The sequence below is a fragment of the Phaseolus vulgaris genome, chromosome 3 (assembly GCF_051622355.1).
Source record: "Phaseolus vulgaris cultivar YP4 chromosome 3, ASM5162235v1, whole genome shotgun sequence".
In the NCBI taxonomy this organism is placed as follows: Eukaryota; Viridiplantae; Streptophyta; class Magnoliopsida; order Fabales; family Fabaceae; genus Phaseolus; species Phaseolus vulgaris.
The window spans coordinates 15,818,344-15,832,881 of NC_143500.1; the positions used below are offsets into that span (position 1 = coordinate 15,818,344).

Here is a 14,538-nt window from a genome sequence, read left to right on the forward strand (position 1 = left end):
TTTGAGAGAAGCGTAACAGAGCTCTTCATTCGAAGAGTTCTGATATCATATTACTGTCAATGAAGATGAAATATTTCTTGACTGATGTGGTGCTTCAATGGAACGCATGTAGTCACAATGGAGAAAGAGAGGTTCTGATGAACCCTAATTGCAAATGAAAAAGAGATAATGACTCAAACATAAATGAGATAAAATCAAAGAAAAAAAAATACAAAGAAAATTTGTATTCCCCTTGTGTATTAGAGAGTAAAATATATATATAAAAAAAATTAAGAAAAAAAAAAAGTTTTACCAAACAAACATTTTTGTAATTTAATAGTTAAGAGGCTAATTTCATAGAATAGGCTCCAAAGTAGAAACTCTCTTTCAACACATTTTTGTAAGATTGATCTGAATCCCTTTTATAATGTCCAAGATTTGTTTGGAAAATAAGATTAAAAATTGTGAATAGTCGCATCAAAACCTAACTAGTTAACATTTTTGTTAATGAATGGAGCAGAAGTGGGGCCCTAGATAGTGGCGCTGCAATTCAAAAGTTCGAAAATGGTGAGAAAATAAGCATACTGTGTTGCGTTAAGGGTACCATCAGAAGCAAACTAATTAAACAGGATCTAGCCGCTAATCACCATAGCAAAACTCCACTTAGATGTCTAATCTTTCCGAAAATTGAAAAGCAAGGAAAGGAACTCTCAACTGAACTATAAGCAAACCCTCGAGATCGAGGGTGGGGTTGCGTTGCGTAGCAGCCTAGGAATTGTTCAAATCAAACCCTTCGCTTTCGAAGATGAAAACAGTCTCCGATTGGATCCATTCGTGTTCCAAAGAGCAATCGACGACGTACAAAGAATGGTTCAACTCAGCCGATTCAGGTTTTACTGCTTCGCTTCCTTTCATTTTTCAACTCCATTCGCATTCGGATGCAACTCATTCTTTTTTCTTTTCTTCTCTTTTTGGATCGTAGACGGAGATGGCCGTATCTCTGGAAATGATGCAACCACGTTCTTTTCTCTCTCCAACTTGTCTCGCTCTCAACTCAAGCAGGTGTATATTCCCTTTCCTATTATTCATTTTTCAATTTTCAAGGAGTCTTCAATTTTTGTGTCAGTCTCGGATTAAGTTACCGGGACTGATTTTTCAGCTATAATCATTCTTCGTAAGTTGAGTTAGTTTATTTGTATTTCCGATTTTAATGAAATTTAACCTACACTTGCTTAATTGCTCTCCATAGGTTTGGGCCATCGCTGATGCTAAAAGACAAGGATTTCTAGGTTTTCAAGAGTTTGTTATCGCAATGCAGGTTCGAGTTTTGAATTATCGGTTCTTGGTTTTAATATGGACAATCTGATATCAGAATCTTACTTTCAATTGAATGTTTGTTGTAATAAACAGCTCGTTGCGCTGGCACAAGCAGGATACGATATCAACTCAGATATCTTTAACGCGGAAAGTAAGTTCACTTATGTAATGCCATTCATGCTGGCTATTTGTTTGCCTTTACCTTATAAGATGCTTACCCGCTTTCTTGTGGAACGACGTGTTCCATGTGTGGTGGTAAGGATACTTAAGTGAGATCCCATTTCATGGCCGCTTTTATATGTGGGCTGTGAATCACTTGGCGTGATTCGAGTCATTCATTGTGTCACTGCAAGGCTGAATTAACTGACATGTATGTGTGCAAAAGAAAGTTCATCTGCTTCATTATTGAGGTTTTATTTCTCAAGTCCTATAAATCCAAATTTCATGAAGTACTGAAAGGGAAACAGGCCTGAGAAAATCTGCTGGTCCGGATACGTACAGAAATGGATAACCTACTAAACTTCTTGAGCCTTGTGAAATGGGAGGCTGTTGGTCTCAATTTGAGTAATGGTTCACAAAAATTGTTGCAATAGGAATATATGTTATCTTTTGGATTCAAAGAGACAAGTTTCTCTTGTGTCTAAATTCGTTGTCTGTCGTTCCTAATACTTTGTAGTATTCAGTATTCATTCTTTCCAATGCATTTTAATTATTCCATTTCTTTTTATTTCAGTTGACAAGGAAAATATTAAATCTCCAGTAATGGAAGGGCTTGATGCTTTAATAGCTGTAAGCTATTTTTGTACCTCACCTTGTCTTTAGAAATTGAATAATATTAATACTGTTGATTGTTTTTCTTAATGTTTTTCCTTTCCTTTTTTTTTTCAGAAAACAAAGAGTTTGCATTCCCAACCTGACGCATCTGGTTAGACATGTAATTTTTTTCCATATTCATGTCATTGTACTGTTTAATTAATATTGATTCTATTATTTACTGATGATATGTAGGGACTGCTCAACCTCAGCTTTTGTCCCTCAATTCATGGGCTGCTCCAAAATCTGCGAAGAAAGTGAGTCCCCCAAATCAATGCCCATTTTAACAACAATAAGTAGTTTTCTTTTAAAAGATTTTAGAAAATGAAAAGTCACTTTCGTTTTACAGGTGAACAACCAATATGTAAAAATGTCTTAAATTTGGTTTGTTCTTGTGAAGATTGTATGAATTAAGGATAGTTAACATATGGTGCAAAAATTAAAAGACACCTTTAAACTAGTGAATGGTTGGATTATTTTAAGAGATAGATGCATTCAGAATTGATAGCATTCTTCTTGCATACATTCATTGCTGACAAATCTGTTGATGCATACAAGGGAATATTGGATCAATGTGATTACCAAGTTAAAATTATTAATAATGTGCGCTTGTGAACTCATTACTTTTCAAGCTCAATTACATAGGCCTTGTGTTACTTTAGTTGGTTGCCAGGTATATTCTAATTATAAAAGTTTGGTCTATTTTAGTTATCTCTCAGTGCAGTTACATCAATAATTGATGGCTTGAAGAGATTGTACATGGAAAAGCTAAAGCCGTTGGAGGTCACTTATCAATTCAATGATTTTGTATCTCCGTTATTGGTTAGTGACTTATACACCCAATATATAAATAAAATGTCAAATTTTGTGAACTGCACATTTGTGCATATTAATTAATTAAGATGACTTATTATTCAGGTAAATGTGAAATATTCAGTTTAAGAATGTCTATGGTTTGTCTTTCAGACCAACAGTGATTTTGATGCTAAACCAATGGTCATGCTTCTTGGTCAATATTCCACAGGGAAAACAACCTTCATAAAACATTTGCTAAGATGCGATTATCCAGGTTGGTTAAGTCGTGGGTGTAGCAGCTGCATTATTTGAAATCCTTAGTACAAATAATATATGAAGGGATGTAAATTACTTTATTGATCCTATCTCCTGTTAATTATTCGCACAGGTGCACACATCGGACCAGAGCCTACAACTGACAGATTTGTGGTTGTCATGGTACCATAATCTTTTTTTATAGCATTGGTTTTGAAAATTGTTAATTTGTCCCCTTTTCTTGTTCATTTGTGCTTTGCTTGTGCTCATGGAGGTTCAAAGCTGAATATGTTTTTTACTTGTAGTCTGGTCCTGATGAAAGGAGTATTCCTGGAAACACAATAGCTGTTGATGCTGATATGCCTTTTAGTGGCCTGACAACTTTTGGTGGCTCATTTTTGTCGAAGTTCCAATGTTCTCAACTGCCACATCCAGTGAGTTTTCTATATATATATATATATATATATACTTACAACTTGTGTCATTTATTTGTCCTTGAACCTGAAGCAATTTTTTCTTTCAGCTGCTAGATGAAATAACCTTTGTGGACACTCCTGGTGTCCTCTCTGGAGAAAAACAAAGGACTCAACGAAGTTATGACTTCACCGGTGTTATATCTTGGTTTGCTGCAAAATGTGATCTGATACTTCTCCTATTTGACCCTCATAAACTTGACATTAGTGATGAATTTAAACGTGTAATTGGAGCTCTACATGGTCATGATGACAAGATACGTGTGGTTTTGAATAAAGCGGACCAAATTGATACTCAACAAGTAATGCACTGCCGTCAACTATATTTATCCTGGTCTAAATAAATTTGTGATTCACTTTTGACTTATTTCCATACCTCATTTTAATAACGTAGCTCATGAGAGTTTATGGAGCATTGATGTGGTCTCTGGGGAAAGTTCTTAATACTCCAGAAGTTATGCGTGTATATATTGGGTAGGTTTCATCTTTTACGTACTGCTAATGATTCCTGCTTTATTTACAGTGACTCATTCAAGTATTTAACCATTCATTTAAGATTGTACTGTCTTGTTTCTGTTGAACATTATTCGATCTCAGTTTTGTTGACCAATTGATTGATCTTTTTGACACTTTGTAGTTGAATTTTACTTTTAAAATGCTTAGCATTTGTTGATGTTTCACAGTGCTTTCATATCACATCTATTGATTCCTCTAACTAGTTCTCGAACATCAGGTATAACTTTATTTTTCTTTTCATTGCCAGCTCATTTAATGATAAGCCTATAAACGAAGGCTTTGTTGGCCCATTTGGACAGGAGCTCTTTGAAAAGGAACAGAATGATCTCCTTGCAGATTTGGTAGATATTCCAAGAAAGGCATGCGACAGTCGGGTAGGGTCCTATTTTCATAATATTGTTTCTCCTGGTATTTCAAATATGTGAATTATGTGCATATTGCAGATCGTTCTAGTAATCCTCCTAATATTTGTTTATCCTGTAATATATTCTTTTCTTTTTCTGGTTCTATATTCTGATGTCGTTGGAACTGTGCAGATCAATGAATTTGTGAAACGTGCTAGATCTGCTAAAATTCATGCGTATATAATTAGTCATCTTAGGAATGAGATGCCTGCAATGATGGGCAAAGCTAAGGCTCAACAAAGGCTTATAGAGAATCTTGAAGACGAATTTAGAAAGGTCTCTCCTTTCACTTCTTCTCCCTTATTTCCCCTAATTTCTTAATTCTTATCATATACGACCTTGTTAAACAGGTTCAAAGGGAGTTTCATCTACCAGCTGGTGATTTTCCTAATGTAGAACACTTCAGAGAGGTTTTGAGTGGCTATAGCATTGACAAATTTGAGAAACTAAAGCCCAAAATGATTCAAGCTGTTGATGACATGCTTGGATACGAAATACCAGAGTTATTAAAAAAATTTAGAAATCCTTATGATTGAATGAAATAAGTTTTCAAACATGTTTTCCATTTTATGATTGTTTTTCGGCTGAGATTTTTATATAAATGATGGATTTTTTTCATGTTTCAATCTCTATCTTAGTATATACCTCATGCGCAACTCATAGTGAAATTTACTATGTAAAAGCAGTTAATTATATTCTATTTGTTTTTTATTTTTCTCCTCGGTTATACCTCAAAAACTCAAGTGAACTATTGTAAAATAATAATATCGAATCTACAATAATTGAATGTTTGACTTTCTGATTATCAAAATTTAGTATGAAATAAAAGAATGAAAAATTAATGGAAATTGAGTATTGTTCCTTGAAATAAAAATTAAAGAAGGAAATAAAAAAATGAAAATAGGATATATAGAAAACTTACAAGATCAGGTTTCTCACAGTTTTTATTGATTCAATCTGTCTATATGTTTTTTTTTTATTATTTTTGAAAGTGAATTAACTTAACTTACTCTCTTAGGATGTGATGATGTATCAAAATTGAAATAACTCCTATTATCTTATTAATGTTCAGTCCTTTTTCTCCGTTCTATGCATTTTACAATTACAAGTGCCCATGTCCAGTCTTAGGAGATACCTTATAAGCATATGCACATAAACAAGGAAACACAAGCTGAAAAAGAGTTCATACATCTAGAGAAGCCATGGGTGACTGAAGTCTTAGAACTCTTTGACACTACTGTTCAAAAAATACATTCACCTTACATTTACCTTTTGTAATAAAATATTATATTTCAATAAAATAACAATTTTTTTGAATTGTAATCTATAAATAATACAACTAGAGCCTACTTAGAAGGCAATTTTTGAACACGTGTCATCATAGAGATTTTTGGGTAAAAAAAAATCAAATGTTTAATACCTAAAATAGCAAAACGTGAACCAATCATCACACAATGGACCACTTAAAAAAAGCCACGTAGCACTTTTTAAACATATCATTTTTCTCTCTCTTCGCTTTACTCTCTTTCAAGCCCTCACACTTTCCTGAAACCCTAATTCTCTCATAAACTCTCACGCTTCTGATGTGAGTTGATTTTAAGATGATTCATTAATTTGTGACACTTTAAGAACATGATGAGGAATTGACTAAAAGAAGACAAGGTGCAGCACAATAAGGAGGCTTAAGGAAACATCAATGGAGTTCAATGTCTTCCAAATGATGAACCAAACTCATGAACATGAGTGCCATATTCTTACACAACAATATAAATACGGAAATTGAAAGGAAAGCAAGATCAACACATTAAACCGAATATAAACACAATATAAAGCAAATGAACCGATTGGAATGAAGAAATAAGTGCAGAATTGAAAAGGAAACACAAGAACAACAAGAACAATCGGTAGAATTGAAGAACAAGACAACACAACATTTTTTTGGAATTGAATGGAATGGAAAAAAAGGAATTAGAAGATGAATGATAGGAAGAACTTATGTGAATGAAGCCATGGAAAGGAATAACACGCCACTTGGATGGTGATTGATCCAAGATAAGTGCAAGATGCCGCCACTTGAGAGCTTTCCAAATTCACAAAATAAGAGTAGTAGAAGGAGAACAATTCTCACAACTCACAATTTGTGTATGGTAACTTTTCTTCAAATTCCAAATCTGAATTTACATGAGCATAACACCTCTATTTATAGTGTGAGAGGGTTGAAATTAAAGTGGGAAAATTCAAATGAGAAGCATTTGAATTTGGCGCCAATTCCAAGTCACAAGGGAGGTGTGACTTGGTTTCTTACTTTGAGACATCCTAAAACTACACATACACCTTCTTTTTATCTTTGTACATTAACACCCCTTATATCTATATCCACACCTTCCTTTTATGTTCTACATAAAACCTACTCTACTTTTGTTTATTCTTTACTATTTCGACCCTTTATGTGAGCCCACTTATTTACAACATTTTTCTAATTATTTTAAGAAGACTAATAGGAAGAACTTCAAGTGCTTTGACCCTTGTCCATTCCTCTTTGTGATGAAGTCTTTCTTTGCTTGTTGAGATGACCTTTCAAGTACAACATCCTTGGTCATCTTTATGTATTTTTGGTTTACATCAGCTTCCCTCATGCTTCACTCCTGCCTATACTGCAAAACAAAACCCTACCTTTAATGTTTTTCACCATTTCGGTAACTTTGGACATGTCGTAATGGAAAACTATTTTTTCCAATAAGAGATTGGTGGAAATGGCGTTTGCTTTTAAAATTTGAAATGGTCATGACTATCACTATATATACAATGTCGTATTGAGCATTTTTTTACACGGTTTTCTTCTTTTCATTCTCCATGGACTAGGTAATCTTTTATACTGTTTAGATTTTTTTTATCATTTCTATTATATTTGTGTTCTACTGAGTTTGTTCATCAGTTTCCGTGACCCATATGTTCATATAATTTTTTTTCCTGTTTCTGTTATTAGTTTCTTTTGCCATTGCTTAATATAATTTTTGTTTTGTTTTTTACTATGGTTTCTTACGTTTTTCGCAACTGATGTATTTTTATAGGGTTTTCTGTTCAAAGTTTCTGCTTTTATCTTTTCTGTCCATTCCATTCATCTCTTTTTTGCATTTTTTTTCATCTATAAATAATACAAATAAACCCACTTAAAAGGCAATTTTTGAACACGTGTCACCAAAGAGATTTTCAAGAAAAAATAAATCAAATATTTAATACCTAAAATAGCAAAACGTGAACCAATCATCACACACCATGTGGACCACTTAAAAAAAAGTCACATAACACTTTTTAAACATCTCATTTTTCACTCTTTACGCTCTACTCTCTTTCAAACATCACTTTTCCGAAACCCTAATTCTCTCAGAAATTCTCATGCTTCACTCTTTCCTATACTGCAAAATAAAACCCTACCTTTAATGTTTTTCACCATTTCGGTAACTTTGGACATGGCGTAATGGAAAGATTTTCTTTCCAATATGAGATCGGTGGAAATGTTGCATGCTTTTGAAATTTGAAATGATAATGGCTATCATTGTATATACGATATTGTATTTTGCATTTTTTTTACTTGATTGCGGTTTTCTTCTCTTTCTTACATTTTTTGCAACTGATGTGGTTTTATAGGTTTTATGTTCAAAGTTTCTTGCCTTTATCTTTTCTGTCCATTCCATTCATCTCTTTTCTGCATTTTTTTTCATCTAAGTGAAATCTTCATTACATTTTGTTTGATTTCTGTAATTTTTTTTATCTTTTCTATTTACTGTCTTTTGGTTTTGTTATTAAGTATTTATCTTTCGTTGTACATATTTTGTACATATTGTTAGCTCCATTTTTTTCCCAATTATTCTATTTGTATTGTGAAATCTTCATTGCATTGTTTTCATTTTCAGCATTTTATTTTATGTTCTAAGTTCTGTGTTTTTTTTTTTCATTGCATCATAATTACAAAGCACATAACACAAATAAATACATAAGGCGTGTTTGGGTTGCTGCAAATTCTAATAATTTGAGTAGAATATTTGGAAAGAATGTAATCAAATTTAAAATTTGAATTGAATTTTGATGAAGTTTGGAGCCTTTTTTTTAGTATCTATAAATCATACAAATAAAGTACATTATGAAGGAAGTTTTTGAACACTTATCACCACAAAGATTTTTGGGAAAAAATAAATCAAATGTTTAATACCTAAAATAGAAAAATGTGAACCAATCATCACACAACATGTTGACCACTTAAACAAAGTCATGTAACACTTTTTAAACATCTCATTTTTTCTCTCTCCGCTTTACTCTCTTTCAAACCTCACTTTTCCGAAATCCTATATACAATATTGTATTTTGCATTTTTTTTTACTTGATTGCGGTTTTCTTCTTTTCATATGATTTCTTACATTTTTCGCAACTGATGTAGTTTTATAGGGTTTTCTGTTTAAAGTTTCTTGCTTTTATCTTTTCTGTCCATTCCATTCATATCTTTTCTGCATTTTTTTTCATCTATGTGAAAACTTCATTGTATTTTGTTCGATTTCTGCAATTTTTTTTATCTTTTCTATTCACTGTCTTTTGGTATTAAGTATTTATCTTTTTTTATTCATGGTACATATTTTGTACGTATTGTTAGCTGCATATTTCTCAATTATTCTATTTGTATTGAGAAATTTTTATTGCATTTTTTTTGTTTTCTGCATTTTATTTTATGTTCTAAGTTTTGTGGTTTTTTTCATTGCATCATAATCACAAAACACCTACAGAAGATAATACAAGCAAAAAATAAGGCGTGTTTGGTTGCTAAAGAAGGTAATCAAATTTGAAATTCAAATTTAAAATTTGAATTGAATTTTGATGAAGTTTAGAGCTTTTTTTTGTATTTATAAATAATACATTAAAGTTCATTTAGAAAGAAATTTTTGAATATGTGTCACCACAAAGATTTTTGGGCAAAAATAAATCAAATGTTTAACACCTAAAATAAAAAAACGTGAACCAATCATCACATGACATGTGGACCACTCAAAAAAATTCACGTAGCACTTTTTAAACATCTCATTTTTTCTTTCTCTTTGCTTTATTCTCTTTCAAACCTCACTTTTTTCGAAACCATAATACTCTCATAACTCTCACGCTTCACCCCTCCCTATACTGCGAAACAAAACTTTACCTTTAATGTTTTTCACCATTTCGATAACTTTGGACATGACGTAATGGAAATATTTTTTTTTTCCAATAAGAGATCGGTAGAAATGGTGCTTGCTTTTGAAATTTGAAATAATAATGACTATCATTATATATACGATATTGTATTTTGCATTTTTTTTACTTGATTGCGGTTTTCTTCTTTTCATATGATTTCTTACATTTTTTCGCAACTGATGTAGTTTTATAGGGTTTTCTGTTTAAAGTTTCTTGCTTTTATCTTTTCTGTCCATTCCATTCATATCTTTTCTGCATTTTTTTTCAGTGAAAACTTCATTGTATTTTGTTCGATTTCTGCAATTTTTTTTATCTTTTCTATTCACTGTCTTTTATGTATTATGTATTTATCTTTCGTGGTACATATTTTGTACGTATTGTTAGCTCCATTTTTTTCTCAATTATTCTATTTGTATTGTGAAATCTTCATTGCATTTTTTTCGTTTTCTGCATTTTATTTTATGTTCTATTGCATCATAATCACAAAGCACATACAAAAGGTGACACAAGTAAAAAATAAGACGTGTTTGGATTGCTGCAAATTCTAACAATTTGGGAAGAATATTTGGAAAGAAGGTAATCAAATTTGAAATTTGAATTGAATTTTGATGAAGTTTGGAGCCTTTTTTTAATATCTATAAATAATACAAATAAAGTCCATTTAGAAGGATGTTTTTGAACACGTGTCACCACAAAGATTTTTGGGCAAAAATAAATCAAATGTTTAATACTTAAAATAGAAAAACGTGAACCAATCATCACACAACATGTTGACCACTTAAAAAAAGGCACGTGGCTTTTAGTTACCAATTATTTAGTTTCTAAATTTGGTAGCAAAAACTTTGGTTGCTAGTTAGATACCAATCTAGAAACCATTTAACAATAATATAAAATAATTTAAAAAAAAAAAAAAATTAGTCTCTAAAATGATCTATAATTTAGTCACTATAGCAACTAATTATTTTTTGTCACTAAAAATTAGTTTCTATTTCATGATTTTTTTGTAGTGTTATTACTTCCTTTCTTTAATGTTATAATTAGCTAATAATTAATATAAGGAGAATGATGAGTTTCAGAGATTACATGAATTATAAGAAAAAATGTCATTGGAAGTCCTATCTCAACAAAATTAGTTTATTGAATAGGTCCTCAATTTGTGTGAATATGAGTTATACACGGTATTTGTTTCTAAAGATCGATTGTAGATGAGGGTTGTTTGGATCCATTGATTCAAATGAAAATGCGAGCATGTAAAAGCGAGAAAAATGCAAAAAACATTTCTCAGGTATGGAAGGATAAATGTGAAGAAAATCACGTAGATTGTGTCTCTTTTACATTTTTACCTTTCAATTTGTAATCAATATGTATAGTATATTTATATTGATGTAAAAATTGATGAATCCAAAGCAATATAATTCAATCTCATGAGATGGAAACTGATTGCGTGACAACAAGGCGCGTAATCGATTATCACTGTTTTAAAAAGGAGACATAACAATTATGAAATGTTTTTTCAAGAGCAATCAATGTTTTCAAACGCATATCCTTTTGTACTGATAATTGATGTTTCCATATGCATATTCTATATTCCCTTCATTTTATACTAATAACCGATGTTTCCATACACATAATTGATGTTTCCTTTATTTTGTAATGATAATCAATATTTCCATATTTGTTTTGCAGGCATAATCGAAGTTGTCTTCATTTATATATTTATGTTTTTTATTTAAATAAAACATTAAATAATTTAGAATATGTATTTATTTAGAATTTTCAATATTTCAGGAATTTTATATATTTCAGATTTTTATTTAAATATAACATTAAATAATTTAAGATTTGTATTTATTTAGGATTTTGAATATTTTAAAAATTTTATAAATTTCAAATTTTTATTTAAATAACACATTAAATAATTTAAAATTTGTATTTATTTAAGATTTTGAATAATTTAAGAATTTTATTTATTTCATATTTTTTATTTGTTTAAGTAGGACTTTAAATAATTTAGAATTTGTATTTATATAGGATTTTTAATTTTAGGAATTTTATATATTTTATATTTTTATTTAAATAAGACAATAAATAATTTAGAATTTGTATTTATTTAATATTTTGAATATTTTAGGATTGTTTTATATATTTCAATTTTTTATGTAAATAGAATATTAAATAATTTAGAATATGTATTTATTTAATATTTAGAATAATTTAGAAAATTTATTTTTTTATATTTTTTTTATCTAAGTATTAAATAATTTATGATTTGCCTTTATTTATGATTTTGAATATTTTTGAAATTTTATATATTTCAGATTTTTTAATATAGAAAAATAAATAATTTAGGATTTATATTCATTTAATATTTTGAATAATTTAGGAATTTTATTTAATTTGGATTTTTATTTAAATATCACATTAAATAATTTAAAATTTATGATTTTTAATATTTTATATTTTTATTTAAATAAGACATTAAATAATTTAAGACTTATATTTTATTTTAGATTTTGAATATTTATAATATTATATATTTCAGATTTTTATTTAAATAGAATATTAAATAATTTTTTTTAACAATCATAAATATGTTTCGACAATTTCGCATAATTAATATTTTTTTAAAATTAATTCTTATACATTACCTTAAATAATATTTTAATTTAAAAAATTATAATTTACAAATAAATAAATCAAATTAATTTTTCAACAATTTTTAAACATAAGAATAAATTTATAATAATATATTTTTATCAATAAAAAAAATACTATTTCAATCACATCAAATTACAAACTGTCATATATTTATATTTTTTAACTTTATTTAACTTAATTAAAATAATTATTTCTTCATATTTTCTTTCAAATGATCTATGATTTACTGTTTTAAATTTACTTTTAATCCAAACAAAAGAGAAGGATCCATTTGCTTCCAACTACGTATGTACAAAATAAAAAAAAACATAAAAATCACAAAATCAAAAAGTAAAAACTCAATTAAAAACATAAAACAAGGGAAGAAAGTTTGGACATTTTTTCTTTGCAAGTATGTGAAGATTTACGGAGTAATCACTGTTTAAAATATATATATATATATATATAAAAGAAATAAAATAAATATATATATATATAACAAAATATGTATTAATATGAATTCATAATCCATATTTTTGTTATATATATATATATATATTTATAATTATTATATTTTTTTTATATTATTAATTCATTAATATTTATAGTTATATTATAATAAAATAAACATAATTTATTATATAATATAATATAAATGATAATCATTATTAAAATAATAAAAAGTATTAATAAATATATAAACTGAATATTAAAATAAAAAGTATTGATTATTACGAAGTGGTAAGCCTAACTCAACCCCATAAAATCGGCTCATAGGGTTGAGGTTTGCACCCATTTATATACAATGAAAGGCTCTAATCTCTAGTCGATACACACCCCTCACGCCGAGACTGCCAACTCGTGCGTGAGACTATATATTATGGGTGGTCCGATAGTGGGTGGCACGATAGGCCCAACACAAATACTCACTAGGATAGGCTCGAAATGACTCTGATACCATATTACGAAGTGAACTTTAACTCAACCCCATAAAACCGGTTCATAGGGTTGAGGTTTGCACCCATTTATATACAATGAAAGGCTCTAATCTCTAGTCGATACACACCCCTCACGCCGAGACTGCCAACTCGTGCGTGGGACTATATATTATGGGTGGTCCGATAGTGGGTGGCACGATAGGCCCAACACAAATACTCGCTAGGATAGGCTCGAAATGGCTTTGATACCATATTACGAAGTGAACTTTAACTCAACCCCATAAAACCGACTCATAGGGTTGAGGTTTGCACCCATTTATATACAATGAAAGACTCTAATCTCTAGTCGATACACACCCCTCACGCCGAGACTGCCAACTTGTGCGTGGGATTATATATTATGGGTGGTCCGATAGTGGGTGGCACGATAGGCCCAACACAAATACTCGCTAGGATAGACTCGAAATGACTCTGATACCATATTACGAAGTGGACTTTAAGCCTAACTCAACCCCATAAAACTGGCTCATAGGGTTGAGGTTTGCACCCACTTATATACAATGAAAGGCTCTAATCTCTAGTCGATGTAGGATCTCCAACATTGATAATAATTTTTTTAAATAATGACTATAATAAAATAATTAAAAGAATTATAAATAATAATGATAAAAATAAATAAAATGAAATAATAAAATTAAAATTATAAAATAATTATAAAATTGTTATCTTTTACTTAATTAAAATTAATTTATAATAATATAAGTAAACTAGTTATAATAAATATATATATATATATACATATATATTTTATAATTTTTTAAAATTTATTATATCTATTACTTACAAATTTTTTATAAATTTTTCTTTTACTTTTCACTCTATTTAATTAATTTATTTTAATTTTATTTACTTTAGTTCAAATAACTTCACTTCTATATTATTTTTTTCAAATTCACTCTTCAAAATCTGTAATCCAAACAAAAGAGTAGTGTTGTAAATATGGAAAACCAACAATCCAATTCCCTTAGTCGTATATCAGAAGAACATCAAATTTAACTCTAAGTTGTAATAACTACTATCAAAATTTGGAATTGTAACACTAGTTTGCCCTTTTGAGTCACAAGACCATCTTAATAAAGAAGTCGGAAGCATAAAATTTGACTTATTTATTATCAATTATTATTACAAGCTCGTCAA

General features: G+C 29.5%; 1 protein-coding gene across 2 annotated transcripts; it reads left to right on the forward strand.

The window, feature by feature from the left end:
• The first annotated feature begins 488 nt into the window (after window positions 1-488).
• Window positions 489-5,178, forward strand: LOC137806743 (EH domain-containing protein 2). 2 transcript variants are annotated; one of them, XM_068607003.2, is made up of 16 exons: window positions 489-869; window positions 962-1,041; window positions 1,229-1,297; window positions 1,390-1,447; window positions 2,030-2,085; window positions 2,185-2,221; window positions 2,305-2,366; window positions 2,818-2,931; window positions 3,076-3,178; window positions 3,293-3,342; window positions 3,465-3,593; window positions 3,683-3,934; window positions 4,027-4,106; window positions 4,396-4,522; window positions 4,685-4,828; window positions 4,903-5,178. In XM_068607003.2, the coding sequence occupies exons 1-16, from the start codon at window positions 785-787 to the stop codon at window positions 5,086-5,088; spliced, it is 1,632 nt and encodes a 543-aa protein (XP_068463104.1). In that variant the 5' UTR covers window positions 489-784; the 3' UTR covers window positions 5,089-5,178. The 2 variants fall into 2 exon arrangements, with proteins under 2 accessions (XP_068463104.1, XP_090156435.1); XM_090300309.1 differs by lacking the exons at window positions 489-869; window positions 962-1,041; window positions 1,229-1,297; ... (2 more) ...; window positions 2,185-2,221; window positions 2,305-2,366 and having other exon boundaries at window positions 3,028-3,178.
• Window positions 5,179-14,538: the final 9,360 nt, after the last annotated feature.

Bases quoted from the DNA above. Each gene is read 5' to 3' on its own strand.
- LOC137806743 (XM_068607003.2), top strand. From the start codon at position 785: ATGAAAACAGTCTCCGATTGGATCCATTCGTGTTCCAAAGAGCAATCG. The intron at 1,042-1,228 runs GTGTATATTCCC...TGCTCTCCATAG, and splicing joins CTCGCTCTCAACTCAAGCAG to GTTTGGGCCATCGCTGATGC. The intron at 3,343-3,464 runs GTACCATAATCT...TTTTACTTGTAG, and splicing joins ACAGATTTGTGGTTGTCATG to TCTGGTCCTGATGAAAGGAG.